This window comes from Thermobia domestica, chromosome 1 (genome assembly GCF_964235325.1).
Source record: "Thermobia domestica chromosome 1, izTheDome1.hap1.1, whole genome shotgun sequence".
Lineage (NCBI taxonomy): Eukaryota > Metazoa > Arthropoda > Insecta > Zygentoma > Lepismatidae > Thermobia > Thermobia domestica.
In genome coordinates, this window is record NC_137454.1 from 164,822,322 (window position 1) to 164,842,962 (window position 20,641).

Below are 20,641 nucleotides of genomic sequence, written 5' to 3' on the forward strand. Positions count from 1 at the left end.
ACCATTGGAATTCTACCGGCACATGGCTATCGATGGAGAAGTACCCAATCGATCGCTGCAATGCAATGGCTGGCCTACATTGAAAAAACCGAAGAAAAACAAATCTTACATGCGGCCCGACAAAAAGAAGTGTTTATTGCGGGATTCCATGTTGATGGTTACTACCAAGATCCTGAGACGTTAGAGGAGCACGTCTACGAGCATGCCGGCTGCTTTTACCACGGGTGTAAAGTATGTTTTACTACAGGCCGTAATCAGCCCATCTACAACAATCCAGAAGACACCATGGAATTCCGTTATGAACGAACGCAACGCAAAAATGCAAGACTGCGTGAATTGGGGTACATTGTACATGAAATGTGGGAGTGCGAATTTAATCAGTTCTTAAAACAAAATCCTGCAATGGCGACGTATCTGAAGAATCACCCGTACATGAACCGCAGACCATTAAATCCAAGAGATAGCTTTTTTGGAGGAAGGACCAATTGCGTGAAATTGTACCACCAAGTCGATGAAAAAGCGGGGGAAGTAATAAAATATTACGATATTGTCTCGCTTTATCCTTATGTAAATAAGTGTGCTAAATACCCGGTAGGCCATCCTAGAATTTATCTACAGGGTGATGAAAATATACCACCAATAAATAAAGTCAATGGTCTAATCAAAATGACGATATTACCAAGTCGCCATCTTTATCATGGTCTCCTGCCTTACCGATGTAACAAGAAACTACTCTTTCCACTGTGTGCTGCGTGTGCCGAAGAAATGAACCCAGACCCTACAGCAACGTGTACGCACAACGACCAGGAGCGATGCCTCACTGGAACATGGGTATCATATGAAATCCAGAAAGCAATAGAATTAGGATATCAACCAGTGGAAATTTTTGAAATTTGGGATTATGACATTGAACAATATGATCCCATCACGAAAACAGGTGGCTTGTTCACGGAATATATCAATACATTTTTAAAATCAAAAATGGAAGCGTCTGGCTGGCCCAGTTCCTGTGTGACCGAAGAAGACAAATCAAAATTCATACAAACCGTCCTGGAGCGTGAAGGTATTGCATTGGATCGGTCCAAAATTGAAAATAATCCTACACGAAGAAGTTTATCTAAGCTTTGTCTTAATGCTCTTTGGGGAAAACTTTCGCAAAGATCAAACTTTAGCCAGACCACAATTATTGATCGGCCGGAAGAATTTTATGAAAAACTCACTTCCCCCGACATTAAACTCCATCAAATTGTACCCATCAATGATACGATGTTGTATGCGTTCTGGGAGTACAATGAACATGTGCCTGTTCAAAACCGAAACACCAATGTCGTGTTAGGTGCATTTACAACATGTCAGGCACGTCTGGAACTGTACAAGTACCTGGAAATGTTGCAGGAACGTGTTTTATATTTCGACACGGATTCTGTAATATTTACGGAGAAGCCCGGGGAGCCAACCATTGAACCTTCAACGTACTTGGGATGCTTATCGGACGAGATGGAGTCTTACGGACCACGAGCATACATCAAGACATTTGTCAGTGGAGGACCAAAAAATTACAGCCTAGAAATATACAATCCGGATACCAACGTCACCAGTTACATATGCAAAATTAGAGGATTTACATTAAATTACAATGCAGGACAACAATTAAATTTCAATACGCTAAAAGAAATGATTACAAATCAATGCCGTGGACAAGTCACCATCACTATCCCCCATAAGATATGCAGGACCAAAGACCATACCATCGTCACACGCAAAGAAGAAAAAATGTACAGTATCCAGTACACAAAACGTCGATTTAAAGAAATCAATTCTTATGATACGGTTCCGTACGGGTACGTTAAAAAACAGAAGATGGAACTGGAAAAAGAAGATGAAGAAGAAAAAACTGTAAATACCCAATAAGGCCGCCATTTCTTTTTTCCTTTTCCTTTTTTTCCACTCCTTAACCACAAAGCAGCAACACCAAGAAGAAAATGAAGTACCCACAAGAGTTCATAAACCATCAACACAACCATCAGTGGAAGAAATGTAGTCATCTCGTATCCAAGGAGGAACCTTGACCATAAAGCAGCAACACCTAGAAAAATGCAGTACCCAGAAAAAAGTTCGTAAACATCCATCGGTGAAAAAAAATGCAGTGATCCTGTACCCGAGGAGGAAGATGAGCCTAAGCAGATCCATCATTTACGAGTAAGTTTTATTTCTCTCTTATCAATATTGACTCATTTTTATTGTTTCAGAAAAAAGAAATTCTTAAATTAATCCATCGTTTCTTCTTTTTCTTTCCAGGATACGGCTACAAGATTCGAAGATGATGACGCGTCCAACATATTCATTAACTAGATCCTGTATTTATTATGTTAATAAACATGTATAGGAAGAGCACATACTTTTCGTTAAAATACAACAAGTTGAAAAAAATATGTTTTATTATTTCTTGAAACCCTGAACACTTGTTTTCAAATCATGGTAATCTTGAAAATTTAAGGTGGAAAATATATTCAAGATTTGGTTTACATGATTTTGTTCGAAAAAATAATTAAAGAATTTTTTTAGTGTCCAAAATTTGATTTTTAATTTAGTTCGAAAAAATTTTTAATTTGAAAATTTTCAAATGTGGTTTACATCTTTAGTACGAAACTTATTTTTAAAAATTGGTTCGAAATTTTTTTAAAATTTTTAGTTCGAAAAATTTTGATTTGAAAATTTAGTTCGAAAGTTTTTAGTTTAAAATATTTTTTCGAAAAATTTTTAATTTTTTTTTAGTTCGAATTTTTTTGGGTTCGAAAATTTTTTGTTCGAAAATTTTTTGATTTGAAAATTTAGTTCGAAAGTTTTTAGTTTAAATTTTTTAGTTCGAATTTTTTTGAAATTTTTGTTTCAAAATTTTTTAGTTCGAAAATTTTTTGTTTGAAAATTTTTGTTTAAAATTTTTTAGTTCGAAAAATTTTTTAGTTTAAAATTTCTTGTACTCTGCGGAACCGTTTCGAAAAGAATCGGAGCAGTTTCGGTAAAAAAAAAAATCTGGCAACACTGTTTCCATTAATGAAGCGCTTACTGAGCGTTTAAAAAATCGCTTAAACTCACAACAATGTGTTATAAGAAATCTACAAGCGACACCTCTCTTTCACCATTGTTACTTCCAGAGACATAGGCAACTAATTCAAGGACAGGATCTCCATCAAGGTAAGAATCATCTTATCTGCCAAAGAGAACGATAATATTTAATGTAAACTTCAGTACAATATCATGATACCAAAAAAGGGTTATTTAAGGAGGAGGTTGAACCCTTCATGGGAACTTTACGCATAACCATAAAAAGGGAACTAAATTCTAAGATCCCGGTCTAGGATGGATCGTCGTCATAGCACTCTGAATGTCTAGCATTGGGGGTGGGGCTAAGATTATGCGATTTCTATCCACCAATCAACATCGCGGTACCAAAACACGCATCTTACACATAAAATGGAAACAAATGAATGAGGGGTTTTCCCACGTATTCTGTTCACCGTGTGGCGGGTCTAAGATCATGTGACCTCTGTCGACCAATCAGAATCGAGGTACCAAAGCACTCATCTTACTCGTAAAAAGGGAACAAATTTCAAAAGTCACAGGGGCTTAAGATCACGTGACCTCTATCAACCAATCAAATTCAAGGTACCAAACCACTCATCTTACCCATAAAAGGGAACGAATTTTAAAAAATCCCTGGGCCTAAGATCACGTGACCTCTATCAGCCAATCATAAACACTCATCTTACCCGTAAAAGGGAACGAATTTCAAATATCTTAGGGTCTAAAATCACGTGACAGCTATCAACCAATCAGAAACACACATCTTACCCGTAAAAGGGAACAAATTTCAAAAACCCCTGGTGAGGGATTTCCCCGCAGGGTGACTCATGACGTCATACCACGTGACCTGGAAAGTTTGAATTTCCCGCGTGGGCGGGGCTTAACGTCACGTGACCTCTCTCAGCCAATCAGAATCGAGAAATTTTTGCTGACTCGACGCAATATACGCCGGCCACTACTACTATAGAGTCTTACTGCAAAACAACTGAAATAATCTATTGTTTTCCTCCGTATTAATATGATCACTTTTTGTTCAAAGGGAAAGGTCTATTCACACACAAAGCAGACACGGTTACATAGTATATTCACTCTGGTATCAAAATCTAGTTCCCTTTGATATTTTACTATTAGGAAAAAACTCCTAAATTTGTCAAATTTACATACTATACATAGTAAAAAGTTTATACTAACCAGTCACTGCCTTGTTCTTATTTTATTAATAGGCCTACTAATTCTTATTATTTTCTTATTAATCTCCACAATCTGCGTGTTGTCTTGTATACGCTCTTGTATCAAATGCTTTTGCGTCCAATGCTCTCCCTGCAACCGAAACGCTTTTTCTGTCTGTCTTTGTTTTAATTTTGCACGCCACCTCTATTCAGCTTTTGTCAGTGGTACAATTTCCCGATTTTTCATTAAAGATTCTTCAAAATGTTTAGGAATATCAAATGAACAAAAGTGAAGTGTGATCACTTGCAGAGTCGGATTTAGGTTTAGTGGGGCCCTAAGCTGTTGAAGGTAATGGGGCCCTTTACGCGTCCAGTAAACGTAGGCACCCTGTATACAGAAATGGATAAACTAATGATATTTTAGGAAGCAGCCTAGCAGAAGGGGCACCATCACTTACATCATAGTAGCCTACACAACAGTAAGCACTGTTGCTACGTCCTACGTATATGTAAATTTTATTTTATTGATTGATTTTCTTATACATTGGAAATGGATATCCAGTTTTCTTCAGGTTTCCGGGGTCTACAAGACAGTGGGGGCCTAAGCTATAGCTTGTAAGTAAATCCGGCACTGATCACTTGCAACAAGTAAAGAAGTTTTCAACGAATACCGGTATATCAATTTATTTCAAGATAGGAAACTACACAAAATTTATGCCAAGTCTATAAAAGAACTGATCATGATTTGCAGCACGAACAAAACGGCATTCTTCAAATTGCCATCTAGGTATTTTAATTTGCCAACTTGTTAAGAAATTGAGAACTTTGGAGGGGGCTCCACCCTTACCCCCCTTAACGTCGCCCCTGGATACCACACTATTTTTCGATCGGTATGGTAAAATTGTATTTTCCATACTATTTTACCGAAAATTATCAATTATATGTAAACTTTGTTATTTTTAAATGACTGAAGCGAGGTAATCTTACGATGATGTTTTATAAGCTGGTCATTTGGGGAAGCCAAGAACTCATTTGGGGGGGCCGGGCCCCGGTGGGCCCCCCGTGGCTACACCCCTGCAAGCAGTTAAAGTCAAGGTTTACATTTACCTGCATAGTTGCTCCATCTCACCTACATTATGTCTGACTTACGGACAAAATCAAACTGAACCTAAAGTCCAACTCAAATGTTACTAATTACAATTCAGTGGAATGAAGAATAGTTTCTTCCCATAATTTCCACCGTGAAAAGAAGTAGATTGAAAACTTTTATTACAGCTTCTTGGAATCCCCACTTAATACGCTGTATATCTGACATGCACGCTCTTAGCCAGGTATATGCTAGAGAGGGTAGCATGGCCCTGAATTCACGTCTCGTGAAGGCGAGGTTGTGCGATGGGGAACAGTCCATACTGTGGCGATTGATCTTACATACAGCCATCAATTGCATCGGATTCAAACCCGGTCATGGTTCAGAGCCCATGTTAATAATAGGTTCCGTTCTTCATTATCTTGTTGTTGCCTAAAGACACAAAACATATGAACTCAAAGTCAAATTCGCCCGGTACGAGGTTACAGTAATGGTGAGTATTTGAATCACATCGAGTCATCCCATAAATACTACTGTCGTCTTCTGTCACCATGAAACAAACCGGAATAATGCCATAAACGCAATCGTCAGGCATCGTAATAGTTTGCCTCTATTTCCACAAACCTCCACCACCTATTTATCAGATGTTGAATCCTTTATCGATTGGAGTCTGGGGATTTTGATTCAAAGAATTCGACCTTCATCACGGAGTTTCGTATCCAAGTTCCGGAAATTTGACATAGGTCATTCTTGCAAAGTGTGGACAGGCGTTGTACTCCTGAATGAGAACATTCTTGCGATTGACCATGCCGGACGTTTTCCGAGCAACATAACCCATAACCGTTTCAGCTGCTAACAGTAAACCTCTGCCGTGGGGGTTTGGGTCGATGGAAGAGGTTCAAAACGAACTATAACACTCATACATATAACTTTGCGTGGGTGGAGAACCTCTTTCGCCACTGTTCCTGCCATAACCCAATTGGCGTCCAATGACTGTTTGCGTTTAATGTTATAGTATAGACCCACTTTTCGTCTCCCATCACCATTCTGTCCAATAATGTCTCCTTTCTATGACAGCAGAGGCGGGGCTAGAAGTGCCCATACACTGCTGCTTTTGCTGCGTTGTCAACTCATGGAATACTTATCTTTTCAGTTTCAACATGTTTTTATTCTTGCTTTGAATTTTGCATGCCTTATGAATTGATTGACGTACAAAAGTGTATCAAGAGTGTCTAAAACCTTTTTGTAAGGTAAATTGAAGGGTAAGGGAAAAAAAAGGAGGATTGTCACTTTCGAGAAAACGGCGTTTTTATATTTTAAACCGCGTAAAAAAGAATAAGGTACTTAAATCTTTTGCCCCTTTTTACATGGAGATTTCGACATCTACGCATGCATGACATATACTGTCAAATAGTACCAAGAGTCACCAACAGATAGGACAAAGCACCCGATAAAGGACACATATGGACATTCCTTGTTTTTTTTTCCCTTACCCTTCAATTTTGAATGGTTTTTGAGCTTTGTAGAAACACAGTGCTCATCTAGCCTTATTTTAAATGACATTGCAAAATTTACCATTAACAAGCATAATAATTATTTCAAATCACGTTTGATTCTTTACAGGGCTAGCTTCATTTCTTATCAGAGCTATTTACTTAAACATACCGTTAGCACTATCTTGTCAACATCTGTGTTGGAAAAGGAGAAAAGCATGCCTGTATATATTTATCTGAAACCGAAGAAGATGCTGAGTATGTATATTAATGCAATTGAGAGGCAAGCAAACATTGTTTTCTTATTTTAGGTATCTGTTCGTATTTACGAATTTATGTTCGTAAATACGAACAGATACCTAATCTACAAGGATTAGATTATCAATTTCAACCTAGAAGTCAGAATTTTTTAGTAACTTATTCTAAAGTAATACAATACTGTAAAACTCTATACTTCCTGTTAGATTTGTGAATATGTCTTTTCTTCTTTACTTTTTAGGCTTCCAAACTATGCTATGCATAAGTGTCGGAAGTCTTATAGAACGACTATGTCCGTCTGTCTGTCTGTTGACAGGTATCAGAGCAAAAACGGTAAGAGATATCGAGAAGCGGTTTCTTGGAATCGATTCAACTTCCCAAGAATAGGTTCAGTCTCCTCCGTTAGCTTTCTATTGAAACCAGAAGGCTGTTCTCTGCAGTCGATTCAACGTCTCAAGAGAACGTATATCATCACCCGCAATACTTGATCAAAACCGGAAGTGGTTGAAATTTACTAGTACTTTAGTTCGGATTTTAATACTGATTTCCATAGAGATAAAACGATAAAAACATAAAGAAGCAGTTGTTTGTAATCTATTCAGCGTCCCGACAATAGGTTCCGTTAACACTCTATTCAAACCGGAAGTGATAGAAATCAACCATTTCCGATTTCAGCGTTTATCACCATAGAAAATAAAAACGATAATAGATAGGGGAAAAGCTGTTTTTTTAATTGACTCTGCGTCTTAAATAAACATATCTTCGTCAGCCTATACAATACCAAAACCGGAAGTGGTTGAAATTTATTAGTACTTCTGGTTTCAATACTGATTTTTATGTAGCAAGAACGGTAAAACATATCAAGAAGCTGTTTTTTTGCAGTAGATTAAGTGTAGAGGAAATAAATTCCGTTTCTTCTGTTAACCTGCTATTCAAACTATAAGTAGTAGAAATCAACCATTTTCGGTTTCAATCGATCACTATAGAACAACAACGGGAATAGATAGCGACAAGTTTCTTTTTTTTTTTTTTTCAATCGACAATCGATTCAGCATCTCAAGAAAAAATGAAATTTATAAGTTTAACGTCCCACGGTTATGCCGGTTAGGGTAAAGGAGACGGTAATAATGAGAAATGAGTGAAATGGTGAAATGAAGTAAGTGGGAGGGAACGGGAGAACCCCGAGAAAACCCATGAGCACGGTGTTTGTCCACCACTAAGTCCACACGGCGCAAGCTGGGATCGAATCAGGGACCCCAAGCACCGAAGGTGAACGCTCTACTACTGAGCCGCCGCGCTCCCCTCAGCATCTCAAGAGAACGTACTATCACCATCCGCAATATTCCACCAAAACCCGAAGAGGTTGATATTTACTACTACTTCCAGTTTCAATACTTACTTGCATCGAGGGTGGTGAAATCTACAATTTTTGGTTATAACACTAATTCCATAATGAATAAAACGGAAATAAATATGGACAGGTAGTTTGTTTTACATGGATTCAGTACCGCAAGAATATGTTTCACCTCTGGTTTCAACGTTAATCTGCATCGAGCAAAAACAGTAAGAGATAACGAATAATGGGCATTCTGCATCCGAGGAACAGATTCCTGTATTGCAACCAACAGTTTTAGATGTACTATTTCAAGTTTGAGTTTTGAATATGCATAGTTTGGAAGTCTACCGTAGTTTCAGACTGTGAAGCGAAACTTACTTATTTAAATAACTTTTTACTGGTATTTTTTTCAAATCCATCAATATAATTAAAACTAACGATAATTGGTATTGAACTACTCCTAGTCAGTTGCACCGATTTCATTTCTGGTACATGAGTAGACCATGGCTCAACGTAGGTTTTTAACCATTTGCTTTTCCGAGAGGGTTTCCAAGAGAGAGAAAATGCCCCTAGCAACGGGATTCCAGTGTAAACATACGGAGTAAAATTTAACGGCAATAGGTTAATTGTTTATTTGATTTGCGTAGCAACCAACTTTTTTGTTTATTTGTTTTTAAGCACATTTAAACTGCAGCAACAATGGAAAAGTCGGTCAACGAAAATTCTCTATGGCCAACTCGTTTCCTATTTCATTATCCATATTAGAAATGCACTTTTTTTTCGGTTGTTCGTACCTTATTTTACAAATGTAACGAATATTTTTATTTTCTTCCCATTTCCTTTTTTGAGTAATAGTGGTAATCGTGGTGGTAGCGGATTATTTTATAATAATAATAAAAATTATTATTATTATTTCTACCCTAACTACTTCGTGTATAATCGCACATTTTTAATCTCTGTTATTATGTGGTGGACGAACACCGTGTGCGTGGGTTTCCTCGGGGTTCTCCCGTTTCCTCCCACTTTCTTCATTCCACCATTTCATTCATTACTCATCATCACCGTCTCCTTTAGTCTCACCGGCATAACCGTGGGACGTAAAGAGTTCATTTCATTTTTACAACTTCCTGTAGATGTCGGCTAGACGAGTCTTGCTCTTTCTTGTCTATCTTGTTTGCGAAATCCTACTCCGATCTTGATCTGTCAACCTGGAGTTAGTGGCAGAATGAAAAACCCAAAATAGCTGACAAAATTGCTAAATAAAAACCAAAAAATGGCAAAATAAAGCAAAAAAAGAAAAGCTTCTGGAAAAAATAAGTACAAAATTATTTAAAAATTATAATAGGCTATAATTAGGTTACTAATCGAATAAAGTATATGGATTCTAAGAAAAAATGTTTTTCTTAAGTATTTTGGAGTTAGTACTTACAATATAAAATTTCTGAAAACGCAAATTGCGCAGCCTGTAACGGACATCTTACTATCCATTCAGCATTTTTCAGTAGTAATAATGAAACAAAATGTTAAAATGCAAAAACATTTTCACACTTTATTCTCATGCAGTTCCTTTAGCAGTTTAGAAAACATTTAAAGCACAAGTAATACTAAATTGAAGTTGTTTTACACTCCACTAGCACTGTGTTTTCACCTAAGAAAGTTATTTCATATTTTTGTTCTAAATTATCAACAACTTCTTAAGATTTTCGATCGAAACACTTTGTCTCCTGTCAGAAAGAATTCACTTTAGATGTGAAAATGATATTTCTATATGACAAATGTCTCTGGAGCATACTGGAAACAAGTGATTTAGAAGGAACCATGTCACTGTCAACAATTACATCAGCATCACCTTCCATAACACTACCAGTGTTCTTCAATTTTCCAAATCTGAAAAATTTGGATAGATTTTAGATGCTGGTTAGATTTAGCATTTACAACATGATCACATTTTTACCAAATGTGCTCGCCCTTGTTACCAGGTACAGTGCTCGGATCAGTACAGCATCAGTGAAAGTTTTCAGAGAAGTAGATGAAGTCTGTTGTTTGTTTTTTAAAACTTTATAATAGTGGCTGCAACTTTGCAAAATGTGTCGCAGTGAAACTTAGATCTTTTTTCAAGGAATTCTTCTTACGTAGACTTCAATCTTAATTGAAGACGCATTATCCTCATCAAAAGTTTCTTTTATTCGTTTTTTTTTTTTTTTTTTCCTAATAGAGAACAGCTGTAATCCATATACTCCATCTCGTTCAGATGGGCTGTTATGGAAGCATAAGTTCAGAGACGAATTCAAGAACGACACTGATGCGCGAAGGAGTTTTGATAAATATCTTTTTTGACACAAAAACATCAACATCGGGAAAATAAAAACGTACTTCCTGTACAATTCTACGTAGTGCTTTTGCCAGACAAGTGACATGAGTTACACTTGTGAATAGAATCTGAAGGGCTTTTGCTACTTTTCATGTTTAGTTGTGACGAAAGAAGAACTATATCACGTTTACGTGTTCTGGCCACAGAATAGTCAGCGATTTTGTAATTAATTATTTATTTTTTTTTAATTATGCACTTGCCGTACCACTTACTTTTTTCAGAACTATGTCTGTGTGCCTTCCAATGAAATGATCTAGAATATTGCATGTTTCTTGAATTGAACTCCATATATTTTTGTCACCAACACTTCTACAGATATCGTCAATAATTTTGTTTTACGCGCTGTAAGCGTAAGTGTTTGTCAAGGACGATTCACTTGGAACTTCTTGTTTTGTGTATTTCTCAAGAAAGTTTCTTAAAGAATGTTCGCGATAGAGTGGGATTCATAACAAATCATTCATAAAACTGTTAGTGCACGAAGTGGGATTCGTGAATGTTCCAAGAAGATTCTGAACCTTTTCACCAGTTGATTTGCGTGTTTTGCAGTGCTTATGTGATGCGGGACGAAATAGTGCTTCTCATAAAGGATGTATGTGACCTCAAATGCTCAGAACCGCAAGAAAATGTGTGGTTAGATTATAAATCACTCAACTCCAAAACAATGGTATAAACCATTCGCTTGCAAAACTGCGCGTCTTACCACGAGAAACATTTAAATGATCGCCTACGCGAAGAAACAAAATATCAATATAATAGGACCAAACGCACACACGTTGCAATGTCGGGACCAATTGCTATATTTCCTTTTGTCTAAAATAATTACGCTATCTGAACAATAAACCCGTTTCCATTTGATAGTGTTGCCCCGCTATTCAGTCCTCAACGTGCAGGTGTAGAATTTAATGAAATGGTCAAAGCAAAGTGGAACAGAACAAAATGCACATCTGACTAAAGCCACTTTTTCAATTCAACAGCACTTCTGTATTCAAGCAGTCCAATACCAAACGCCACACTAATAATGTTTTCAAACGATGATATCGGTATGTCAAAGTCATAACCTACGTTTTGCCAATTGTATTGTAACATACGCTTCTACTTCGGTGCAGAAAGTTGGTTGTATAGCACAGAGTAAAATCTGATTATCAAATGACGATCGTGTAACTTTACTTTGGTTTTTCACATCGTAGTTTTAGAAAATCAAATATCCTTCTCACGTAGAGCTTATATTGCCTAAAACAGAATACATCAAGATGATGACAATATTTTATTGTCTTCGTTGGCAATATCGTGACCGTGACATCTTTGTTCGGAAAACTTCCATTTAACAGAGTATGATCTTTATGGCCTGACCAGGAATCATACAGCAATAGCCTCTTCGCATCATCACGTACATGTTCACCAAGAACGGTAATTTGAAAACTTTTCGTCATTTTCTCACTTGCTTGCTTCCACTTGAATGTTTCGTGGACATGTTGCTTCAAGTTTCTGTGAAACATTTGGACCAAAAGTGCCTTGTGGCTCTTGAAAACAGATAGAGAGCTTGTTAGTTAATTTACCACTCATTGATAAAGCCACATCGATTGTATAGTTGTGTGTGAAGCTATGTATAGACTGCAACACACCAGCTTTTAGTTTTTTCGCCTCTGTGAGATAGTGTTGACAATAAAGACATTTCGTAATTAAATTGACTTTGGTCACTGTTCCGAACATTTTCTTTGTCCGCACTCCCATCTGTTACTTATTTGTTTACTTCCTCCACAAACCCTTGTATCTTCTGAGTTCTGTGTACTATGATCACCGTGTATGTCCTTATTGAGACGAACGTAGTAATATACCTGGAAGAAATGCCATATTCAGCTTTAAGTTGAAAAAATTAATCTAAGCTGTGAAATTGTCTAGGATAACCTTTAGACGCTTCTAGTGCTCACATTTGCAGGTGGCAATAGTGAACAGCAGATCGATACGCTCTTGCACTCGCGTTACATATTCTTTTATCGTTTTTAAATGTGACACGTTTTTAAACATGTTTCCCTTGAAGTGAGCTCGATCTCATATTTTGCTAGTCGTATAATCTATTTGATTTACTTTGAATGCATTTATAGCGTCCCTTAAGTTTGCTAGAGGAGTTGAATTGTAATTGTCTTCTCCAGTGTGTTGTAATCAATATCTTGTAATATACTGGCTCTTGATATTTTGGGTAGAGATGGTTCGTACTCACTTTCACTTGAAGGTTTCTGTTGCTCTGGAGATGAAAGACTTGTAGATGGGCCAATTTCAAGTACGGGCTCTGCCTGTCCTTCAAAATCACTATTCCTATCCAGCTTGTCTTCATACATTTCTGTGTCATCCCCATTATATTTGTGAATTATAGTGCTGTATAACATTTTCACAAATTTCATATCCTCGACCTCGATTGGTTTCAGTATTCAGCACGTCGCAACTTTGCCTCTAGCAGTTTGACAATATTCATGGGATTAATTCGTCTCATGATACCGATGTACACTCTTTACACTATTACCCACAATCGAACACTCCAAGTGAAGGTCTCCTACTGCAACTATACTATTCACACAACTAGAATAAGTACTTGCTTGTGCAGGTACAACATGCCACCATCGAATGGTGCTAGCAAACAACAGCTGTCTGTTGCTTGGGAATGACTCGTACCACTGTTTTGAGAATGAACGATTTATCACTAAGCATATTTTCGAACGCAATTCTGAGCGTTCGAGGTCACATGCAGCCCTCGTCAGGGGAAAGCACAGTTTCATACAATTTGAAAATCAGTACAAAACTATTTGTTGAAAACTAATACACCCAAACTCACTCAAATTTTTATCATCTTCTTTTTCATAGAAAGGCCCTCTTTCAACATCTTGAAACACTGAAGTGCATACCAACAGCAGCTATGTATCAGGCACGCCAACGACTGACAATAACTCCCCACATGTAGCTATTTCTTTAAAATAAGCATCTTCGTTGTCTTTGTCATTCAAAATTCTAAGAATTGAAGATGCACTAGCATCCGTCCTCGATTTGCCACGTTCCAATGGCAATAGACTGCAGTTATTTCAGATACTGCGATCGCTTGGCCAGATAAGGGCAAGCCAAATCTTTGACATGTTGTCATTCATGCGGGATAAAGATCAGTGGAAAAGAAAATGAAAACTGGCAGAAAATTGTGAAATGTTTCAATGAATATTCCAGTGACAGAAAGCGACTCACAATAAGTATTTACAACAGGAAAGTAATCTTATATTATATTAAAAAAATAAAAAGAAGAGCGTTGGAGAGCTATGCAAATGTGCAGTCCAATTAAAAAGTTATTTTTTTTCTAACCTTTCTTAAATGAATGTGTTATCAACTCAGGGAAAATGTACTTAAAGAGGCAAATCAGTACCAGAATTTCAGTGTGGACCTAGAACGATGAACAAGAAGAATTTTTTATGTGAAAATAACTACTATCTTCAAGTCAAGGGCACCGGCATGGCCCCCATATACATCAACCAATTCATGAAGCGCTTAGAACAACAAACACTTTCTTGGAGTTTCCTATATGGACTTACAACTAACCAGCACTGGAATTATTCCTACAGTCTCTAAACAATATTGTACAGTCAAATATATCTGGTCCTTTTCCAGCCATCTCCTACGATGTAAATGGTGAACTTGAGAATGAATATCTTGAGATGATTAAACCTCCCAAGAGAGTGCAATACCATCATGTCAAGAGCTCCGTCGTCTCCCAATCTCAAGATACTTTCGTTAAAGAACTCTACAACTGTTAACACACCCTCAGCTTCATCAACAAACAATTTAGTCATACAAGAAATACTATCGAAAACCAAAATTCCGCCATTGTAAAATCCTCTACTGTTAACTTCCTTACCGATACCATCCCAGCCTCCGTTTCCTACAGAAACTAATGAATCTTATCCCATAATTACCATTTCACCTAAAACCTGAAAAGTTTTCTTACTCTGCCACCATAAAATTGTTTTACTGAAGACCTCCAATCCCACACAAAGACATTAATTTTGTCCATCAACGAATATAGAATAATTGAAATATACGCTTATAATTTTATTATAACGAATATTTGAAATTTTAAACTTTCAGGTAATAGAATGTTTGACAGCGCGGTTTTAATAGAATTTGGAAAAATAAACGCGTAGAATATGATTGAGTAGCTCTACATTTAGTTGAATCTATAATGTAATTAGCGTGTATTGCAAAGTCTTACATTAAGGGATTAAACGACTTCTGTAGTGCTATATAGCTAACTGACAATTATTATTCAATTTTCTTTGACACGTAAAAGGAAAGTTCCATTATCCTAGTTCATATGCTATTAAAACTGTGCGATCCATAAAGTGTTATGCTGGTCAGACAGCTTTTGAATAGAATGATGTTTGGGTAGCGCATCTATGTTTCCTTGAACAGACAATTGGCTAGAGGTGGTTTGATGTTAACTGAGTTTTCGTCAGCGAAGCTTCGTGAAATATGTACCTTTAAATTACTGTATTGGCCTGAATGTAATAGGACCTTGAATATAATATGACTCCAAGTTTATCAGATGATTTTAATGGAAAAATAAAAATACAAAATTAAAGTATTACTCACACTTCGAAAATATGATGTGATGGAAAAATTACTAATTTAAAACTCTTTTTAAGAGTTAAATCGCAGTCTGTATTGCACATTTTCCTTCTGTGGTTATCAATCCGTATTCAGTTCTGTAGTGGTATATTCAGATTGATTTGGAATCGGGGTGGAATTATATTAGTAGCAAATTTAGGTGTCAGTCAAATCGAGGTTTCGATAATAATACGAGTATTTTTTTTAAAGCTATTCTTATACTAAAAATACCGTACTACATTCAGACCAATACGGTAAATTGGAATCTGAATTAACCGTGACCTCAAATATCTATGAACCCTCAAATTCACATAACATCACTTTTCACATATCACGTGTACTGAAGATAATATAGTTATCAGGGTTCATGAATTTTTTATCTCTGATAACAACAACCATTATACTGAATCAAAGGTCGGACCATCCAGGAAATAATCCTGAACCAAATATGAACTAGTGTTAACAACTTAAGGAACTAAACTGACAGATAGTTACGAATATTAACTTGAACTAACCATGGTGTACGTCTGTCATTTGGTAATTGTCGAAATTTTCAGTGGCGTATTTTTAAAGCATCCAGTGCGAACTCTCAGACATCAGGAGTTGTGGAATAGAAGTATCCAACAGAAACATTTCTTCTAGTAATAAAGACACGTACAAATCTCTCGATTATCAGTAACAAAATTTGCACTTTTAAATACTCGAACTTTCATAGAGCCACTTTTGTTGACATTACTCAAAAATTTCCTTAATAGCGCAGATGTACTTTGCGGTTGCCACATAATCTACTTGTGAATAACTTGATGCATTTAATAGATTTTTTTCCCACTGTGTTTGGTGTGTCATAAGTATCCATAAAATAATATAGTTTTTCATTTTTCACACGATACAACTTGACTCACTTCCACTAGTTATTTTACAGAAAGCAGTAATTGAAATTCCTTTACAATAGCTTCTCCATGCTTTTTCCCGTGATTCTATGAAATAATGAATATTTAATTTGAGCTTAAGAATTATATTGTTTCAATTTAATTATTTCAAAATAGGGAAAAGGGCTAACCATATTTATTAATATTTGTGTATTTTTACAGCAATATATTACGACGATTTAATTGTTAAGTTAAACGGTATTGTTTCAATGTAATTGAAAATGGATAGTAGTGATACTGAACGTGAACTTGTTTTACTATTTATTATTAAGACAAGGACTATAATCGTATTTAGATTTGAGTGTTAATATTGTGTAACCGTATCTTGGTTCTATAGTGTACATCGGGCTAAAGGCTCGGGTACAACAACTAGTATTTGTAGTAACATTTTATTTTTCTTAATATAGATGATGTAGAAGTGACTGGTCCTGTATCTACTTTGGCATGGGTATTACGAACTCTTCAATATTCATTAGCGTGGAGATTACTTAATATAGCACAGACAGGAACGAAATACGAAAGATTCAGTGCAGTCAAATCTTTAGCCAGATTAAATTATTTACAAGGTATGCATTATATGTATCCTTAACTTTATGTAATGCTGTATCCGTAAGTTCTTTTTTTGTGGAGAGTGGTTGATTCCAAAAACAGCAGAACCACCATTACAACAATTCAAATGAAAGAAAAAATTAACCAGCCTCCGGCAACTGTTAGTGTATTTGCGACTTAACCGCACTAACGTTTCAAATTTAAATATATATATATATATATATATATATATATATATATATAAAGTGATAACAGTTTAGTAGGAATGATTGGTTGACACATAGACAAAGGTATAGATAGAGATAGGAAGAAAATAGAAATTTGTGAAGGGGATTGGCATTCTGTGAAAGTAAGAGCATATCAGTTGTTTATGTTAATAGTTTTTAATTTTCTGTATTCACTTCTTTTAAATATGCAATGATATTCGTAATATTTTTAGAATATTCCCGTGAGATTGGATACTTTCGTTAACCTAGAAACAGTTTATTTTCCTTATTGCTTGGACAGGTATTGAAAATGTGCATTTTTTGTTTACTTTGTTTTAGATGCAGATTACTGTCACCTTTCCCAAGTACTTGATGCCCGAACTGCCATAGCATTAGCCCGTACAGCCGAGACGAATCTCAAAATATTTCCAAAGCCCTTACCAACATCTCGTACTAAAGGACAAATAACGGTATGTAATGCAAAGTTTCATCATTACACCTGTTTCTTCACCGACTTCACACGAATATTCAAGAACCTTTAAACTGAATTTTTTTTGGAAAGGTTTCTATCGCTATTCATATTCTTACTCTATTTCTCGTATACACTTTGTATCGTTACTCTTACAATCATGCTATTTTTTCTGGATATTATTGTGAGCAGTCACGTCTTTTGAATTTCTAAGTGATAGTTTAATAAAATAAAAATATATATGATGATATACAAGTCAAAGTCAATAATAATAATAATAATAATATAATTAAGCAGTTTATTGGCAACAACAGCTTGACAACCACCAGTGCGCCAAGAATAATACAAAATACAGTGAATACATTGCATTTTAATTATAAAATAAACAGTTTATACATAAAATCATAGAAATAAAAAAACATGATAAATACATCATGATGAATGAATATAACAATAAAAAAAACATGTATCTCCAATTAAAAAATACATGCATAAAGATTACATGCGGAAAAAGTACATGTCTACATGGTAGAATTATCTCCGGACCTTAAATGGAGAGGGGAGTAAGTCATTTTTTCTGAAAATGAGTTATTGCCAGATTTGAAACGCGTGTTCTGATATCTCTTATTCTTAGAAACCTTGTACTTGTATTATGAATACTTTATCAAATAGCAACAATAAAATTGGATATAAGTCCGAAAAGGCACTTAAAGGCAAAAAGAAGTAAGTCACTGTTTTCTCTGTCTGTCCTGAAAATTTAATAAAAATGACTTACTCCCTTTAAGGTCCGAATATATATATATATATATATATATATATATATATATATATATATATATATATATATAAAATATGAGAAAAAGTTCATATGGACCTATGGCGAAAAGTGCATAGTTTCAGAGCCAGGGCTCTCGAAAATCGCGAAAAAGCCAAATTTCAAGAGACCCTATTTCGAATTCGAGACACTGCCGATGATGGCCCTTATCAGCATGTCTGTGACGTAAAGGAAGTCACGCATACGCAATCCAAAAATGCATATTTCATTAATGTTCAATGGGTGTACAGATTATTCTCTGCAGGGTGAAATTCCCAGACGTGCCATCAACCGAATTTTGAGACATGCTCTGACTTTATGATTGGTCCAAAGTAGGCAAACGATAAGCCTTGATAGCAGTGAACACGGAATCCTTTGACGCAATGTCGGAAATGTTAAGGATCGTCAGCAGCACGGTGTCTCGTACTCGGAAAAACGCATGGTGCGATGTTTATTTTCACTCTTGTAAGTGAAGAAAATGTAAAATATACCGTGACGAAATACATATCATCACACGCTATTCCGAACACAAAGAAACATGGAGCTGCTGGTTCCTAACACTGCTGCCTTCCCTCCGAAGCATTGGATGTCCATTGTTGTCAAGGTTTACCTCCTGCCTACTTTATACCCTTCTTGAAATCAGGATATATCTGAAAACTCTATTGAAAACATATCCGAGAATTACTCTCCGTATGGAATATCCTCTACAACTAGTGACAGTTGATGAAGTATGCACTTTTGGATGTGTATGCTTGGCTTCCTTTACGCTGATAAGAACCATCATCCACAGTTTCTTTAATTCGAAATAGGGCCTATTGAAATTTAGATTTTTCACGATTTTGGACAGCCTTAGCTCTGAAACTATGCACTTTTCGCCATAGGTCCATATGAACTTTTACTCTTATTTTGATGTGAGGAATCACAGTTTGTTGGTATAGCTCATTAACATCCTGTATGTATATATATATACAGAGTGAATCAAAAGTCTGGACACGATGGAATAAATCGAGAACTTAACTTCGAATCGAAAAACCAAAAAACACGTGTTTAGTAATATTAAAAAAACTATCTGATGAAACCAAACTCGACCCTCTAGACCCACCCCCTGGGGGCTGGGGTGGGGTCAACTTTGAAATTTCAAATGGAAACCCCAATTTTTGATTGCAGATTTGGATTCTACGGCCCAAACTATGTAAGGTTTCATCAACACTTTTCCGTCGATGCATTATATGGCGCCATAATCGGCGAAAGTAAATTAACTGTTTGGGGTGAAAAAGAAAGACATTTTGCTGTTAGACCGAGAATCGTTACCAACATATCCGTCACGGTTACCGACCTGCCACTTATAAACGAATCGTCAGGTGAACGTCGCTTTAACATGTGAATGAACGAACGAGCAATGCCATCCCAATGTTGCAATCCCATGTCACGTGCCACTAAACGTGTTATAATTCACACATCCATACGTTGCATGTGAGAAGAGAAAACAATAATGAAACGAATAACACACACACACACACTCACACACAGGTATCACTTCTTGTACAAATGCTCCACTATAATGCCCAAATTACAGGTTACGCCTATAACCTTCGTCATGTCTATCCCGAACGAAAGTTCGATTAACGTACTTAAGAGAACTCCATGCCACGAAAATGAAATGAAAGTTTTGAGTTTTAGGTCCCACGATTTTGCCGGTCAGGCTAAAGGAGACGGTGATTATGAGAGAGATGAATGAAATGGTGGAATTAAGAAAGTGGGAGGAAACGGGAGACCCCCGAGAAAACCCACGCACACGGTGTTTGTCCACCACAAAGTTCATTTGGCGGGAGCAGGTTTTGAACCCAGGACCCCAAGCACCAGAGGTGAACGCTCTACCACTGAGCCACCGTGGCCCCATCCATGCCACGAAATTAAGGTGGTACCGTACATATGTATTGAAATGTGCACTCTGTTCACACAATGCTCTTTAGTGGTAACTCCTTTAGTTTTGAAATTATATTGGAACGACAGAATCTAATCTTGTCTAGGGTCCGATGTGATCAATTTATTGATGGCACATTAATAATGTCGTATTTACGATTTTGTTTCGGGAGAGGCTTTGCTAACTTTCGGGGGGACTTTGCCTGGAAATGTGAAAATTCTGCAAGATATTTCATTTACTTTACTATACTAAGTAAGATTTCGGGGGGGAGGGGGGCTTAAGCCCGGAAGCCACCCCTCTAAATACGCCACTGC

The 20,641-nt window shown here is 36.5% G+C and overlaps 2 protein-coding genes across 6 annotated transcripts in view; both read left to right on the forward strand.

Annotated features, from left to right (window-relative positions):
- LOC145690662 (protein SERAC1) overlaps positions 1-20,641 on the forward strand; it is a 95,997-nt gene that overhangs the window by 22,948 nt on the left and 52,408 nt on the right. For 3 of the 5 annotated variants that reach the window (XM_081765792.1, XM_081765800.1, XM_081765782.1), the window contains exons 3-5: positions 6,964-7,091; positions 16,773-16,931; positions 17,460-17,590. In XM_081765792.1, coding sequence (XP_081621918.1) covers positions 6,964-7,091; positions 16,773-16,931; positions 17,460-17,590 — 418 coding nt within the window. Of the gene's footprint in view, positions 1-6,963; positions 7,117-16,772; positions 16,932-17,459; positions 17,591-20,641 lie in introns of those variants that run through there. The other 2 variants (XM_081765818.1, XM_081765810.1) reach the window with 2 other exon arrangements.
- LOC145665517 (uncharacterized) lies at positions 61-2,421 on the forward strand. The gene is made up of 2 exons (XM_081732824.1): positions 61-2,199; positions 2,299-2,421. Exon 1 carries the CDS (start codon positions 61-63, stop codon positions 1,909-1,911), a length of 1,851 nt encoding a protein of 616 aa, XP_081588950.1. The 3' UTR covers positions 1,912-2,199; positions 2,299-2,421.